The 18,671-nt window shown below is 40.3% G+C and overlaps 1 protein-coding gene across 5 annotated transcripts in view; it reads right to left on the minus strand.

The window, feature by feature from the left end:
- DOCK10 (dedicator of cytokinesis 10) overlaps positions 1–18,671 on the minus strand; it is a 165,811-nt gene that overhangs the window by 79,712 nt on the left and 67,428 nt on the right. For all 5 annotated transcript variants that reach the window (XM_064457385.1, XM_064457383.1, XM_064457384.1 and 2 more), the window contains exons 3-7: positions 15,637–15,726; positions 6,384–6,466; positions 1,693–1,765; positions 1,251–1,385; positions 819–953 (exon numbers count right to left, since the gene is read on the minus strand). In XM_064457385.1, the coding sequence (XP_064313455.1) occupies positions 819–953; positions 1,251–1,385; positions 1,693–1,765; positions 6,384–6,466; positions 15,637–15,726 (516 nt within the window). The remainder of the gene's footprint in view (positions 1–818; positions 954–1,250; positions 1,386–1,692; positions 1,766–6,383; positions 6,467–15,636; positions 15,727–18,671) is intronic.

Genomic DNA, 18,671 nt, shown 5'->3' on the forward strand with positions numbered 1-18,671 from the left:
TTAGGAGGAACAAAAAAAAAAAAGCAGTCAGATATTTCTGGTATTTATTTTTCCAAGCCACAATAAGATTCTGTCCTACCTACTGCCATTAAGACTCTCTATCACCTCCAAGAGTGATGATCTTCAAGGAGGCTCAGGACACAGGATTAATTTACCACTTGTCCAACAGCTGATGCTTTGTAACCTTAGTCTCTTTAACCCACCACAAGCAAGCATGCTCTTAGTAAGCATGAAGAAGAGATCTCATTACAATGTACCAGTACTTAAGGGGCAGCTACAAAGAAGCCAGAGACTCCCTTTTGACAAGGGGGAATGGACACAAATTGCTCTTGGGGAGATTCCGATGGGACACCAGAGGAAAATTTTTCACAGTGAGGCCAGTCACCATTGGAATAATCTCCCCAGGGAAGTGGTTGACTCGGCCACGTTGGACACCTTCAAGAGTTGCCTGGACAGGGTGCTGGGCCATCTTGTCTAGGCTGTGCTCTTCCTAGAAAGGTTGGACTAGATGATCCCTGAGGTCCCTTCCAACCTGTGATTCTGTGAAAATAATTTCAGTGAAAAGGAACATTTTATGATATTTTTTAACTCGTGTGCGCCATGGGCAACGAGCATATGCATGATCTGCTACAATAATTCAACTGTGTTTTTTGTAATGTGTCAGTCTGAGCACTTGCACCAATTCAAAAAGGAAAATTAATGATGTCTTCGTTTTGCTAAAGTGCTGATGAGACCACTATTCCATTAATGTGGTGTTCTACTTGCCTTTTCAAATTTATCTGACAGCCAAAAAATACTGTGAAAAAGTTGAAACTTACCTGCACAACTCCTGTACAAGAATCCAGGAAAATACATCCCTTTGGCTCCTTTGATATTTTTTCATCTTTATAAAAATTCATAATATATGAGTTATCCGACAATTGTGTCAGCTGGAAGTAGCGCTTTTTGAATGACTGAAGTTTGGGGGGACGAGGAGAGAGAGAAAGAAAAAAAAAAAAGGATGACAATTGTTGTATTGCAAATTACTTTCACTGGTACTTTGTTCACAGGGTTTAAATAATAGGCAAGTCCTAACTGCACTTCATTCGTACTATTTTGTGGAGACTGCAATATTACTTTACTATAATTTAAAGGAATGTTATCAGACCCAAGATATACACAGCTAAATGACAGCGGCAAACAAGTGTGCCTCTGTGGGGGATATAAATCCAAACGGAAGAAAGAAAGAAAGAATAATGCTGTCCCCTTACCCGAACAGTAATGCTGTTGTTTACAGTGCTGTTGAAATTCCCTTTATAAAGCCATCCAGACTTGTAAACTCCTGCTGCTAATCCTCCTCCTCCTCCTCCACCACCACCTTTTGAAGATGAGTGGGATGTTGTATCCTATATGAAAGACATGATTAATATTGCATGGACTTACTTTTTGAAAAGAAAACTGTAATGTGTGAATATCTGATTGACAATAATCATCCTTTCTTTTCTTTTAAAATAAGGCGTTATTAATATGCCTGCTGTGCACATGATGACATAAGAGACAAAGCTGTTCCACTAACTTCAGACTTATTTAAAATATGAAATATTTTATAGGTTATAATGAGCCTCCATCATCATTCTTTATCTGATATTAAAGCAATAAATAACTCTTCCCCAGGGAAAAGAAATCCCCACCAAAAAAGCCCAGAATACATACTTCATCCTTATCCACATCTTCATGATCGATTTCAAAAGAATGCGATGGCAGTTTCTCTGGTCTACATTCATTTCTGGGAGAGGAGGAAAAATATTTTTAATTTTTTTAAAAAAATAACCGTGTACCTGCTATTTCAGGGAGGCAACCATCCTGAGCCCCCATGGCTTCTTCAGTACACTTATTGCTATGATCCTATTAGCTCCATTAAAAACCACTATAGTTTCAAAATACAGCTTTTTTCTTAGGCCCCATATATTTTTTGGTGAGCCTATGAATTTGCAACAGTTCTATGCAAACGATAAAATACCACTTCTTTTTCTCTTCACTTGCTTTTCCACCACAACAGGCAAAAAACCCAAACAATTTCCGAAGAGACATCCCATTTAAGGCTGTCGAATGAGAATGAACTCTAATAGCTTTTCTAACCAAGAACAACATTAGAACGTTCAGCTTAAAGTAATCTTTAAAAATACACAGATGTCTTTTTCATGTGGTGCCATTTAAGATCTTTATATTGTGGTCTTAAAACCAAAAGTGAATATGAAAAAGCAGAGCACCTAAGCACTTGCTTAATGTTAAGCAAAAAAGTAATTGTACTTAGGCCCAGAGTACTTTGCATATCGCAGAATTAAACCTTAAGTAACAGCTAAATGCATATGATAAAAATGCAAAGATATCTTTAAACGGAGAAAAAGTAGTTTTTTTCTGTGGCCTGAGAAATACCAACTTTCTTTTCAAATTCCTGAAGATTGCAAAAGACTGGAAATCTTCAGTTATCATATGAAATCCTACAAAAACTGTCATGCTAAAAGCTGTTGTTTATCAGGAACTCCAACTCTTCCAGAACTTACTTTCATCTATCCAGCCTGAGAATGGGAACAGAGCAACACCACTGTCTATCGTGCAAGGAAGCATGTGTAAAAAGAAGTTGAGAAACCACACACTTCTAAGGTAGTTTCCTGTCTCAACATGGCGAACTTTAGCCCAGACTAGCACATGATGCTGAATGTCACTAATTAAAACAAAAAAAGGTGGTAACTTTGGCCTTTTTCGTTTTCTATTCATACACAAGTTACAAATTCGGAAGATTACAGTAATGAGCAATACTTATCTCCTCTTCACTTTCCTCATTTCAAAGTCAGTGTTCTTATGATGTGACCTACCCCACCACAAACAAAATCAGGTTTTCAGCAGGGCCAGGAGAACCAAGTGCACACAGGAGTGTTTTGTGTTTTAGTTTGTTCCAGTTTTGGTGTTTATTTAATGTAAACAGCTGATTAATATTTTTAATAAAATGAACATTTATGATCTATTGACATCTTTGATATCTGTATCAGCATTAATATCCAGACTATTTGTGATGGTAATCTATTGCAGGTTTTCCAATGCAACGAAGCGTAGCTGTTAAAAATTCTTATGCAAACACTCCCTCCCACCCAACAGAATCCCGAAACAAAAAAATCTCAAGACAAACCCCACCTTTTACAAAAAACAACATTCAAGCCTTCACATTTTTAGACAAAAAACCTATTGGCTTACTCATTATTCAGAGCTAAAAGTGCACAACAGTGCTCGTGGGGTGATGTGTAGGCAGACTGACTGATGCTCTCTGGCCACACATGGATAGGTAACACAACTGCTTGAGGATCTGTACCAGTAACAGGACAAGCCAGCTACTCAAAAAAAAAACCCCTAAAACAAAACCCCAACCCTAATGCCCTTGATGGTACTGGGGAGGGGAAGCAGGGTGCCAACTCCTACCATACAACACAGAGACCCTGCCCCACTCTGCTGCTCCATCATCAGAAAGCAAGCCTGTCCCATTAAACCACAGCCCTTCCACCAGCCTGGGTACATGCTAAGTTTCTTACAAAGAAGGAAAACCTCCTGTCCTCTCAGCAGAGCTATAAAAGAAATAGAAAAGGACAGATCACTCATGCTTCAGATGTCAGTTCTCCCTGACCACCCATGAAACACTCATCCACTCAGACCTCTGTATCATTCTCCAGAGACTTTTTTCCCTTCTTGGATGCAAATCCTTTTGGGCATGCTCCTCATCATTCTAGGGCAGGCAGATAAAGTGTGGTAAGGACGTGATCCTGTTTGGTATACCCTCTTTTTCTCTGCCTACTGCCTCTTCAGACCCATATGAAGATGCACAATTCTAAAGGATGAGACCTGAACTATCTACCAAATGTTCCAGGGTTTCTATAAATGACAGCAAGAACTTTGCTAATGACTATTTCTGATCCCAGACACACTGTCGCCACAGCACACACCAAGCAACCCCTGTTCTTCCTCCACCCTTCTACTTGCTCAAGAAGCAATAACACACCAGCACAAAGCATAAAAAATGGTGTAAAAAGAGGTAGTGAGAGCTCACAGAGAGAAATTTAAGGGGCAGAAAGACCTGAGAAAAACCTCAAAGGAGGAACACACTCAGAAAAAAACTAAAGCAATTGCTAAACATTTTGGTCATGTTGGTGTGCATGTCTATCTCCTCCCTGGTGCCACAGCACTACCTCAGTGGAATTGCACCACGGACACAGTGAGTCCTCACTGCCTGCCCCAGGTGGTCAGCATCACACTGCAGCTGCTTCCCAATCAGAAAGAGTCAGTATTCAGAAAGAGTAACTTTGATTTCTGGTAAAAATCTGCTACACCACACAGCCATTACTTGACATGTTGTATGACTGTGTGAAACAGCACAGCATAGCCTCACATAGAAACAAGTATGAAGACCTTCAGTGCTGCTGAAGGCTGCTGAGTCCCAGTTTGTGTGTTTTTAAATGGGAAAGCCCATGGGAAGGTTCAGCACTCTCAGTGAATGGAAGCAGTCAGATCCGGTGGTGTAAATGATGTTCCTTTCTCATGATGCAAAGCTAAATGCTTGACACTCGCCCAATCTTCCCTGACACAATGATTTCCTATAAAGGAACTGATACCATATTATCAGATTTCTAATAGGGTGACAGCAGTTTTGCACAAATGATACAAAAAAATGTGGAAACTGGGCATCCAGAGCTATCAACAGTGAGATACAATAACACAATAATACAACAAGGAAGTATCAAGCCACTTTATTTTTAATGAGATGATTTAGTCTAAAACACTGAATGGTAATGGTATTAAGTGAGGTATTAAACTCCAAATACCACTCCAATGGTATTGAACTCCAAACCAGCTCTGTTTAAGGTATGTCAATCTCAAAAGCCATGGCATCTTTCAGCAAAAAAAAAATATGGGCACTCCTGCTATAACTTTGCTTCTAAAACATCAACCAGTGCTGCGTCCAAACTATTCCTGGGTGTTATGTTCTGATACGAGATAAAAGAAGATCTCTTGTTTTGTTGTAATCCTCTTTGCCAGTTGGGGGGAAGTAAGATGCGAGACACTAACATCCCTGGAGCTTGAACCCATGAAAGTAAATCATATTAAGCACCATATTAAAATAACCTTCACAGAAGAGGATGTAAGTAATCAGCTAAAATGTACTTTTGTGCAGAGTAATGCAACCACGTCAGTTAAATGTATGTTTTGTAAGAGTGAAGATGATTAAGGTTAAATCAAAAACTGCTGTCCTGCAAACATTTTTCTTGAGCAGTAAATGCATTAATTTTCTAAAACAACCAGTACACTGGGTACTTAAGATGATGTATGTTTATAATCTCTGATTAGCAAAACTGCTCTTAATGGCTTTTTATACTACCATTTTCACTGTTCATAAAAATACCAACATACAAGACAGCATGCAGATCTGAGGCAAGACTTGCAGCACAAAACCCTCTGAACACAGCATCTGAAGGGACCATAAGAATCAGTTTATCGATTCCTGAAACAGTATGTTTAGTTAGCATTAGTTTCCATCCAACCCAAGCTTGGAGCACCCATTCCTGTGTTACGTCCCCATAACAACATTTTTCATCCAGCATTGTGACTTTAGTGCATCAAATTCCAGGAAGGGAGGTGGTAACACAGCTTGTTTAGGCATTCAGCAATTTCATTAACTACTCCCTAAAACAATCCTTGGGGCCCAGGATTCAAACCTGCCAGAAACAGGAGCATGGGTAGAAACTCACGATGAAAGAATGAGCATCAAATCCTTGATTTCCTTCCACTCAAGTCAAGGAAGTTGTTCCTTCTCCTCCTGGCAGCTTTATACTGATTTTAAGGTACCGCCTCCAGGCACAGAAGGAATGCCTGCTTACCCAGGCACCTGCACATTTCTGCAGCCTTATATCACCAGTGCTGCATCAGTGCATGCTGTACACATCACACCCAGTTCTTCTGTATGGTGCAGCTATAAAGCACTAAATGAAATCTTAATCCTTTGTTACATAGGGTGACTAAAAGGAGAAGTAATCCCAGTTAAAGGTGAGTGGCATTTATGTATTATTAAGGAAAACAGAAAGCCAGCTTTCCTGCATCAACTGTGCTTTGAATATACAAATGCGCTTGTAAGTATTTGAATCAGCACTAACAGAGTTTGTTGATACTCGTGCATTCTGCAGAGTCTTGAAGTTTTGCTAAAGGACCTGTTCTTCCCCTTTTTAAAAATGCAAGGCAATATGAATACGGTAAAACAAGCAGACCATGTTAAGACAAAGGAAAGTGCAAATATAGACAAAGCTCAACAAAATGACACAAACTGAATAGGAAAAAATAAAAGAACAACTTATGCTAGATCTTACTGTGGTAAATGTCGAAAGTCTTCTGAATACTGTTCATATTTGTAGTTCACAACATGCCACTGGGAACTGTAGTATTTACAAGCCTAAAGAGAAAAACAAACAAACAAAAAAACAACAACAATGGAATTACTACAACTGTTTAGACTCAAGAAGGCTAGAGCATGAAGAAAGATCTGAGGGAGTCCTTTGTGCTAGGGAACATATTCTTCTCTTTTATAGCTGAGTGCACAGTTCTTAAAGGAAAGTCAGTCTCATACGTTTCCACATTTTGAAGCACAATTTCCCCTTTAAATCAAATGCACTGAATCATACAAGATTGAGGAGGAGGCTGATAGCAGTGTAACAGATTTTACTGATTCTCATCTACTCTGTAGGAAGTATCATTAAATTATATTCACAGAATCACAGGTTGGAAGGGACCTCAGGGATCATGTAGTCCAACCTTTCTAGGAAGAGCTAGACTTTCTCCATGGACATTAATTATCGTTTTAGTTTGCATCCTGTTTCATTACTTAAGCCTTCCACTGTAAATACATTTGCCCTACTCTTTTTATTCCTCCTTGTTGCACAAGCCCTCTACTTCTTGTTCTGCCCTTAGGGATTGGCCTTTAACCCTCTCAACAACATTCAGATGTATATTAACAGGACTATCATTTCTCACCAGAGTCTCAATTTCCCTTCCACACTGAATTTGTTCCGTCATCTCAACATCTCCTTGTAGTTTTTCTTTTCTAAAAAACTTCTTGCTGTTTTTGCATTCATTTTTTGCAATTGTTCTTAATAAACCAACCTCCATTAAATAAGGGAACCAGACATGATGAAAGACTATACCAAAGGGCTTTGCTATCCTGTCAAACAGACCAGAATAACTGTGCCATTTACTCGATGCAGAACTTTTATCAGCGCAATTAAACACAACATGACATTTTTAAAGGCAGCAAGATGCATGAAATGTGTAGTTATTGATAAGGTACACACCTACAACAAGAAAAATGACACAATGTCAGAATTTCCAGTAATTCTTGCTACAGTGTAAAAAGCAAACGGATACTTGTATGGCATGCTGAAGAATTTTACCCAGTTTTGTATTGTTTTCTCCCCATACTCTACTTGAATGTTTGCACCAGCCCATGTGAGATGGACAGGAAAAAAAAAGAGAGGGATCAAGCCTACAACCTAACAGTAGAAGCTACTGCCAAAGACCACAGGGATAAAAAGACACATCAAGAAGGAAAACGGTGGAGATCTACGGTAGAGAAAGAAGCAGCATTGAAACAAATCTGAGGTGGGAACAGAAAGACAGTCTCACAGAAAATCATGGGAAGGATGAGACTCTGGGAAACAATGAGAATGGAATAAAGGACAGATCAAAGATGGTATTTAAATACAAAAAGCTATGCAGAAGAAGTGGGAAAAAAGGCAACAAAGGGACAGGATAAATCAGTACTCCTCCAATGGGAAGCATTCCCTCTCTTCCCTGCTAGCCTCTTCCAAAGCTCCCATGGGAGTCATTGCTTGCACAGCAGTCTCTGCCTCAGAGGGACAGAGAGGGGATTATCAGGCTCCCGGAGCGAAAACTGACATGGGCTGAAAGCTTAAAGGTGGTGTTTTCTGAATTACTCAGTATTGGCTTAACAAATCATCTTTTTAAATCTCATATAAAACATGCAGAGTATGTAGCCACAAATTAATTTAGGAAATCATCTTGGGTGTGCTCACAGTCTTCTGTGATAGCTTTCTTTGTTTTAGAGTATGGGAGAGGCAGCAAGGAAGTGGGTGCACATCTATCGGCAGTCCTCTCCCACCCTGGCACTGAACTGAGCAGTTCAGCACAACCAAAGGCAGTCTGCAGTTAACACATTCCATGCAGATCTAGCATCTACTTTCTGGTCTGTCATAAACTGTTATTATTAAAGTTATTAAAGTGTGACCATTAGCCAATATAAAATAATCACATATTCTCTGAAGATGAACATAATACTAGCATTATAACTGGCTACCTCTGCACCTCACAGGGTCAGGTCCAAAGCCTACCCCTGACAACCATGTCCTTACACCACTCCAATGTTGTTCGCACTTTGCCTTTCAATAGAGGGGTGGGGAAAAAAACCCCCACATTTCTGTTTTGTGACTCTTCATAAAACAACTTGGTCACTCTTGTATTTATGTAATCTAAGTTTTAGTTAAAACTATTTGATAGTCACCTGGGCTATAACAATGCTCCTACAAGAGTAGCAAACTCTGTCCTACATGAGCCAATGAAAAGCTCATTCATTGAACACTGGGAGGGTGAGCACAGACCCTCCAATTCAGACTTCACTCACTTTCTGCTTGGCAAACGCAACCCAACTGAACCTTCTACAGAAAGGACCACTTTTTCTCTGTGGTACTTTCATTACTAAGTATTCTACTTAGCAGATGCAATTAAAGCCCACAGAGAATTCTCAACGCAGGCTTTTATTGAAAACATTATAGGCTGATGTGTTCAAAAAAACAGTTTTGAATAACGTATAGAGCAATCCACAGTATTTTAGCTTAGAACGATAAAGGTTTATTGTGCTCCTTGAAGAAAAAGCTAATCAAAATAAAAATCAAAGGGGACAAGCAGCACATTCAGTATCATTCAGTAAATTCACAAAAGGCAAGCCAATTCAGTGCAACAGCTAATGCTGTTCTTGAACTAGCTTGTTGCAGCTATCCATTGTAAACTAGATCTAGTTAAAAAAAGTTACAGCATTTTCTATTCTTAATATCACAACTAAAACTCAAATCCTTCTGCTGACTATACTGACTTCTAATGATTTTTTTTTTTTAATGGGAAACTATTATTGGAAATTGAATTTAAGCAACGAAAAAAAATATACCTGCAAACCTAATTTGAGAAGCATAAAAAACCTTTCTAGAGGCAGAGGCTTCATCAAGAGGCCAGAGCTGGATCCTACTGTTCCTGACAAAGAGCGGAGGCACCAGTGCAGGGGCTGTCGAGCTCAAGTGGACTATGGGGGAGGTAAAATATAGACGGAGAAATGGAAGCTTTGGGACGTGGGAGGGTTGGCACGTATTTGCATGAACTTTCCTACTGCCTTGTTGACCAGGCAGGCTGCACAGCCCATTCCCAAGGGCCCTATCAAATTCAGGTCATTTCTTTTTTTTTTTTTTTTTTTGACTTGTTGCCTAGCTGGCCTAATTTTTCCTTAGAGAGACAGATAATCCTGCAAGCTTTTTCCACCTGTAACTTCTTAGTTCTGCTTCTGGCATTGACAGCATGATGACTACCACAGTGAAAGAGGCACTTAAAGATTTACCTGGCAATACAAATCAACCTTTTGGAGAAAAGAAAAAAAAACAAAACAAAACACAAAACCATAAAGGAAAAGAGAATGGGAGCTTGGAAACAGAAAGCAAAAGACCTTCCAGAGCTGAATGTGGCCACAGTGCTAACAGGGAAGCTGCAGAGATGGCTCTGTGCTCTGAGCTGTGACTGGAGACATGCATGGCACTGCTCATGAAGCCTTCCCAACTGCTTCTCCCTCCTGCGACCTCTGCTGTAACAACCAAAGGCAGCGTGTGGGATCTGGGAAGGGGGAAGGCAGTGTGATCACCCTGGCTTGAAGTTCAGCTCTCCACCCAAGGCGTACCCCTGCTCCCTTATACCCACAAAAAGCACAGCGATCTCATGACTATCTACTAGCAACCCAGACTTTCATTTTGGGGCTCTCGAAGCTGTTACCAAATTAACACAGTTCACACATACAGTAAAGTCCAGTGACACAGCAATGTAACAAACCGAAACATTAAAACACACTATTATTTAAAAGTATTAAACATTTTTTAAAAAGTATTTACCTCTTATGCTATCAAAAGACCCACTGTCCTTTAATAACGTATGTCATTGTCCTGACACTACAGTTCTTTAAAGTACTGAAAGCACTTAGATTTTCAAGTTGGGGAAATCTACACTGTCATGAGCAATAATAAAACTAACTTTGTGACATTTACCAACAGGAGTTCCCATTTTAATTTGACTTTGAACTATGTAAAAGCAATGTAGATTAGCCTGTAAATAAAAAAGCCTCAGAAATCAACTGTATGGAGACACAAACACTTTCAGTTGTTGTACAAAAGGCTGCAGCTCTTTTAACGTTATGATTAATAAAACTCATTTAATAATTACTTACAGGTCCTGTAGACACAACCTGCAAAATCTCAAATAAAAAAAATCCCCCAGATGAATGATGAGGACTCTAAAAACTTACTACAAGTGACAACTCCAAATTTTGTATCTAGAAAATCTACACAGGAAAGTTAAGAGGCATCCATGTGAACACTGTACTACAGCAGACAAAACGAACTACCTCATCCATCAATTGAAATTTCAATATTCTACACTGTTACTTCATTTTGATGTAGTGCTTTTCAGCCAGCATAGTCCCTACTGCTCTAAGGACGAAGTGTGAGGACTACAATTACGCCCACAAATGAAAAGGAGCCAACACTGGGGTGCAGGAAAGCTCAGTCTCAACAGCTCTCCCCAGCAAACTTGTTCCTTCATTGTCCTCATCTTTAACAGTCATTTCCATAAGTTAAAACACCATAATCTGACATAAAACAGAGTCACTGAACAGGTTTACGTAATGCTGCATGTGCAGAGTGCCATTAGTATACTCTGTTCTGGATTTACCTCAGACTCCCCTACTCAATGCGCTGGCAGATCGCAGGCGTCGCAGGCAGGACACAATCAGGTCACATGCCATTAACAACTAGCCTCTATTCCCAGGCTTTTTCCAACAGGTTGCTAAGGTGACAACTGCCTAGATGTCCATGATTTGAAAGAAGCAATTGGCTCTACAATCACTTTTAAAGCTACAAGTGAGCTCAAACATAGCTCAAGAGGGCCAGCAGATTTCTGAAGGAGACAGGCCTGACCTGAACCTGCGCAAGTTGGCCCTTTGATAATACTAACAAGCCCCAAACAGCCCATCTGCACGACAGCAGGCTATCTGCCTCAGCAACCAGTAAGAAGTGCACAGCAGAACGAATGGTAGCAATAGGATTAAGAACACAGCACGAACTCCACCACCTTTGCTAGAATACAGATGAGATGATGGCACTTGCAAGCTGATCCAAGGCCCAGCAAATCACCAAAGGAGCCCTTCCTGTAGCAGCCATGGCCATTGGATCAGACTACTGAAGCAAAAAGGATGGATGGGTCAGGAGGTATCTGGTCTGCCTGGGAGGGATGAGACAGCTCCTCAAAGGCCCCTTTGGGCTTATTTTACACAATTGCACTGCATAACCTAGGGAAGCTCTGCAGCAAGCCGTTCCATCCTTCTTCTGCCCCTGCACAGTCCCGGCACGCGCCTCCTCAATTGTGGGGCCAGCCCCTCTGCAAACATGCTTCCCAAAAACATATCCAAGTAACAAGTACCATTTTTAGAGGGATCATCTGGTTTTAACTCATTTAAGAAAGGACAGTTGACAGCTAATATTTATTTACTCTCTGAATTATTTTTCCCCTATATGTACCTAAACTTTCATTCACATAGATACAAACACACAAATAGTATGCATGTGTGTGTATACGCATGCACACTTTCTGAAAATACTGACTTGATGCAAACCAATAAGGGATTAAAGCTACCTAATTGCAACGTATTAAGTTCCTCAAACTAAATGAAGCTTTGAATCACAAAATGCACTATCCCTTTATATTTCCAAATGAAATGTGGGAACAATCCCAAGGATTGCCATTTGATCTGCATGTTCAGGAACACAGAGTGAGGAAAGGTGATATTAGGAATGTTTTCACTGTCTAAAAGGAATAATTTTACTTTGTTTCTTGTGGAGTCAATGTTTCTATTTGGGAAAATTATGGACTATGAGGACAATGCTGACTGGCATAAATACATGCAGCAGACTCTGAGGAGCAAGAAAATTCAGAATTTGGGAGGAAGCAGAGTGGTACAGCGCAGAATTCAAGGAAGTCAGCAACACTCAGGAAAAATAAACACTAAAGACAATTTTATTCTGGCTTTAAAAGTTTTTGGAAACTTCGCTTTTCTTGGAACCTAATTTATTTCCTCAAGCTCCTCCTGCCTAAGAAAAGTTAAGGTGGAAAAATCCACAAGAAAAATATCCTAAGATGACTACAGGTATAGGAATGATAGATTCACAAAGCATTACCTTTAGAATATACCTAATAATTAGGTATAAATTAATAAAGGGACTCAGATATTAATCAATCATAAAATGTAAATATTTATTCTCTTTGCATCCTACAGAAAATATTTAGTTACCAAAGGACTATTTATTTATTCAAAACACCTTAATTTTTTTTTAAATATTCACTTTACAGTTTCAACAGAAAGGAGGTTAGACATTTTATTTAAAGTAAATTCTTCTGCCTCACCCATTACTGTAACATCTGAACATCACCAACAGTGAAAGTTTTTGATTATTGAGGAATCTAAAAGCAGTATAGAGAGAACTGAGTTAGACAGGTAGAGGCACAAAGCTTCCACTACAGGTAGACAGCATCAAATGCTATCCGTACTGAAAGCTTTCCTCAGCAACCTCAGCCTCATCTGTCTTAATCAGGCTTGTCAGCTCTCTTGCATCCATAAACCAATACTGCACAGGCAATCAAGCCATCCTGGCATGCCTGGTAAGTACTGTTTACTATCACCTGAGCAAAGGGCCTCTGATCAAATCCCCAAGCTGTCATGTGTATGGATTTTGGTAAGGACGGCAGAAAAAACCCTGCTCCTTGAAGGACTCTAGCAATGAAAGAGCTAGAAGTGAAAGTAAAGCCTTTCTACTGTCGCCAGCAGGAAACAAACACCCAGGAAGAGACAGACAGGGTTGTAAGGCATTGTTGCAGACTTCTGACAACCCTTTTAAGTGACTAGCAGTACCTTATAGATGAGACCATCTGACCACCACCAAATGTCCAGAGGGTTGAAACAGGATATTCATGGATCTGAGCTCTTGAAATAGTTTCACTACCACGCCCTCACACTGCGCCATATGCAGAAAATTAGTTTCACCTTTGATAGCAGACCCTTCATTTGTAGTTACCTGACTTGCTCCATGTTGCAACTTGCTAAACTACTAAGATAGTGTAATGTACACTAGTGGTCAGAGACAGCCGTTACCACTTGTGGGGAACACAAAAATGGCTTCAGCAAAATGAAGCTGTACATTGCCTTTGTACAGTTTCCCCAACAGTCCGATCAGGAATGAGAGATTTGATGCTGGGCTGTTACAAGTCCAGCTGACCAACAGACAGTCAAGTATGTACAAGATGGATGCCTTCACTGTTCACAATATCATAGTATATTTGAAGAAAGAGAGGACTCCTTCACTGAATAAAGTGACGGCTTTTTCACAGCTCCAAAAAAGAAGTGAAGGTCACAAACTCCACTCCGGCACATCTATCCAGAAGAGCTGAACGCAAGCCTGGAACACAGCAGCCTGGCGCTGCATCAGTACGGATTTGTGCAATTGCTGTGGTGGACTGCAATCGCACATCTTCATAGCACCCCATGCTCAGTTTTACTTGATTTTGGAGTAGAAACCATCCTCTTCCTGGAGTTTAATTTATTTTATATACAGCTTTTGGCTTTGTGGCAAAGTGGAACATATGCATTACTACTTTAAAAGGGGGTCTTATCCTGCTACTATTCCGTGCACAGGCTTAGTTCTGGTAGCACTGTTTTTTTCCACTGCTTCACTCCTCTCTCCCCCTCTCCTTGGCTCGCTGGTATTGCAGACAAAGCTAATAGATCTGCTCAATATGTATTTTACCAGGTTGTCATTAGCATCCCCTTGGAGTACTCAGCTGTAATGATTCCCAGACACTGTGTACTATGTTCCATTTTTAGACCCACCACTTTCTCTGTAAAGCCATGAGCACAGTGCTGGCTTTGCAACTTGTGGAACCTTACAATAAAAAGCAGACCCCAAAGTGCTGAAAGGGCAGCGAGGCTTCTGGGAAGGAAGATAATTCCACAAGCTGTGTTATCTTTTAACCCTACTGTCAGATTAAGAAAGATGGCAAAATTCAGGCAATTTGAGCTGGCAGTAAGTTGTTATTGCTCTTTCTAGAGCTGCTGGAGAGAAATAGGGCCAGCCTGTAAAACACCACGCTGCATACAATTCAACAGCTACATTTCTGCCTAATCCTGCATTTGATTTTTTCTAATATCTGTGTCTGCAACTGACTTTTCCTCCACAAATTATCTTGCAGTTACAGTGCATATGAAATAGCCCATACTCATTCAAACCGGGAAGCCAGCTGTAAAAAATCCCGATCTGTGAAAAAAAGGCGGAGAACACACACATTACAGGCTAATTACAAGTGCTTGGAATTATATCCCTTATAGAAGCTGGCTGAAAATTTGGGTTCATAAATCTGTTTTGTTAATACAAAAGATGAGCTATACTTTACACGTCTAGTGAAAGATAGGGAAGGTTCAACTTCCTTTGGGGGTGCTGGCTGCACTGTTCAATGTCCTTCAAAGTAATAAAACCAGTGAAAACCTGAAATATCCCCAAGGTAGCGGGAAGAGCAATCTTCTCCAATCTGAGATCAGGTATGGAAACAATACAACTATAGTTTTTTTTTAAAGGTAGAGCAATTAATCCCTCCTGGTGGGGCTCTAACTGCCTTGGAAGAACTTTGCTCGACCTTCTACTATGAAGGTCGAACAGACTTTAAATACTGACAATAAACATAAACCCCTGTGCATCCTTCATTTCTCTCTACTCCTCAGATACTATGCGAATAGTAGTCACATTCAGCTACTCCTCAGACAGCTATAAGATACATCTCCAAACAACATACATACCTTGTAATAACTAACGGTCTACAGTGTCAAATAGTTATCTTTTTTGGAAAGACATCAATATTTTCAAAGTGCAAAGCCCATTCAGATCACCAATGATTAGCACTCATGTGAAAATACCAACATAAATATCAGTGAACTAGTAGTGACAAGGAATGCAGCTGGAAAACAGTAGAATGAGAGGCCGATTCAGTGCATTTGCGATTTTTCTAGATAAAACATCTCAGAATAGGAATTTGCAGATATGCTGTTAACACTCCCCCTCCTTCTGGCCTCCAAAATTCAAACCTGATTCAAATCATCTAAACAATATTAAAAGGAAAAATATGTTAATTATAATGATACCAAGCCTCCCCCAAACCCTTGGTTTTATTTAAAATGAAAGGACACACACACACGATATTTACCTCTTTAACAAATAAATTTTCTGCTTTTTGTTCTGCATCTTCAGGTACAGAAGGATACAGCGTCCTGATTTCCAGTGAAATTGTATCTGTCTGACAATAAACAAAAAAAGCAGATTAGTGACAGAACAGCAGTTTTGTATTACAAAGAGGTTAAGAACCTTATTACTATGGCTTGCATTTTTTAATCTGTCATGCAGCCAATACACATGCACACCAACAACTACAACCCAGCTCCTGCCCACACATGCTATTCAATACTATCAGCTAAAGCATTAATTACAAGCAAGGGCAGTGTTTGAATAGATTTCTGGGAACAAAGTTGTTCCAAGAAAACTTGCTTCAGTCTCTGAGGTTTCTGATTAAAACAAAAAAAAAAAAATCAAGTCTTGCCTACATCCTCTCCCAGATATAAATGCCAAATCCAACAACATTACTTGCTTCTCCCACTTCCCTCTGCACCTCATGCCTTTTTAGCAAGGAATGTGGAAACAGAACTAAAAGATTTGACTCTTTTGGAAGGAGAGGAGCAGAGTAGAGAGTCCTCCCAGTAAGTTGCAAAAGGACTGCCACAGGACAGCTTGATGGCTGGAAAGCAAGTGGAACCAGGCAACAGCTTCTCAGTGGGGCATTTCCATCCGCGGGTACAGGCAACAGAGCAGGATTAACACAGGACTGCTGACACTTCCTGCAACCTCTTTTCAGACTCAACAGATGCTGCACAAATTAAGCCATGTTTTTTGAAAGCAGCTCCTCACTGAGCTGGCTTGTCAGGCCCCACAGCAGGAAACCACACAGAGAAGTGGATTTCCAGAAGGTCTCCACAAGGAGCCAAGCTTCCTTTAGTTCCCACCAGGCCAACGAGAGGCCAGGGCCACCAGCCGTGCTCCTCTGTGAGACCCAGGGCCTCCATGCTGAGGACAGGCGAGGCAGCCACTTTGCAAAAGTCATGAGAAGAAGCTTTGGGGTATTTTAAATTAATCCACAAATCTGGCCGCTCATTTTCTCTGCCATGAGGGGAAAACAAACACAAACCCCAGCAGACCAGATTATGCTCTCAGTTACAATGGAGTAACTCCATCACTGAAGACAACGAAGAACTGAAATCAAGACAAATCTCATCTCCCAAGCTCATTTTCTCTTCCATTACAGAAAGGCACATGATTTCCAGAGGAAGGCCTATGACATATAACTGGTTTAGTATGAACCACCACTACTTACTGAAGCCAGCAGTACCTACCGTGTCCCTGGAGGTTTTCCTCCCAGTCTCAAACTGAAAAGTGATGGGTTTTTTCCCCCTACAAATTGAAGCACCCAGACTCTACACAACAATTGCCTGGATATTACTGACTGTATTTTTCCTTACAGCTTACACAGACCACACTGATTCCCCTCCACCACTTCCCTTATGAGCAATTATGAAAGAAAGTCATGTATCACTCAGGAAGATGCAAAAGTCATGGGATTCCCAAACTTTTTCTGTTTCATCTGGATAGGTCAGGATACTGCGTGATCAAAACGCTTTGGCTACCACAGATATCTATGTTGCCTTGTAGACACCACAAAGTGAAAAAACCCTGTTATCCTGACAAACTAAGTGCTGTTTCCTAAACGCAGGTTCCTGGGCTCTACCCAGCCTGTTTTACCAAAGCCTGTGTCCAGTGGAGATTCACACAATCATTTCGCCTATGAGTAAAAGAGACAGCAGACGGAGAAGTATGAATTTTCAGGCCACATTTAATAACAGTAAAGATATCTGAATCCTTGGTTGCTTAGGGACTTCCCAGCAGTACCCACAGTCTCTGGAACGCACTTTATTACTTTTACTTCATGCATATATGACATTTTAAGTCCTCTTTTTTAAGTGGTGCCGAGAAGATGCAATCCCTGAGCACAGCTGAAAACCCCTGGGTGCCCCTGAGGTCCAACTCACACAGTTCTTCCCGGGGGTGGGGCCCTGCTGCCAGCAGCCGCAGCCACAAAGCACACACACCATCCTTCCGTGATATCACCACTGCAAATCGGCTGCTGTTTCCAGACTAAGGCAGAGTAGGAGGCCACAAGATAAGAGATGTGTGATGCACTCTGTACCTCACGCTGACCCTGTCAGGCTGGTGGCTCAGCTGCAGAGACCAACAACCCCTTCTGCTTGCACATAACAAAACTTACCTGCCCCATGTATTATGCAGAAGATAGTTTCCAGTATTTTTTTTAGTTAAGACACACAGTAAGTCAAATTTTTTACCTAATGCAACACTTCTTGTCAACTGATATTAACAGAGTGACAAAGACAGATAACATTTGCCTTAATGGGGTCTCTGTGCCTCCCTTCCCTTACACAGCTCATTAAAAAGACTATCTAAACAAGACATGTAACTCAAGCCCACTGTGTCACCTGTGGTACACTCCCCCACTTTCCTTTTCAACAACACTGCACTTGAAAGAAACATAACCATGCAAACAGAGAAATCGGGTAACATTGGGCTTGTCATATTTGCAGGCTTTGCCAAAGAATATCACAGGTTTATTTATATAGAATGGGGATATGGAAAATCTTGTGTATTGTTATATTTAAACTTGTTTTAAAAACTACAAAGCACTTCCCTTCCGAGAATTAGTTATGTTTAACCACTTAGCTGCAAAACCCTTGCCACAAAAACACTTCCTGTTCATAGTTGATTACTTCCAAAGTTAACTCTTAAAGGCTGATCAGGCATAGCACGTATTCACCAAAACCTTTTTACTTCAGAAAACAACTAAATTTGAACAACAGACTAAGTGCTTCTGAAAGCATCATCAAAAAAAAAAAGGATTTTATTTACAAAATTCAGCATTTGTAAGTGTGGTTTGAATGCAGCCTTATTTTCTAATATTTATGCAATCATAGCAATTGCTCAAATCAAATAGGCCAACTATCTTTACATTTCTGTGTGCAAACTGTGATAATCAAATAATGCAGGTTATCAGCCTAAAACCTTAAGTTCCGTAATTCTTCTGAATTATTTTTTTAATCTATTTTATATAAATATCCTATATCC

Source organism: Phalacrocorax carbo, chromosome 7 (assembly GCF_963921805.1).
Source record: "Phalacrocorax carbo chromosome 7, bPhaCar2.1, whole genome shotgun sequence".
NCBI lineage: Eukaryota > Metazoa > Chordata > Aves > Suliformes > Phalacrocoracidae > Phalacrocorax > Phalacrocorax carbo.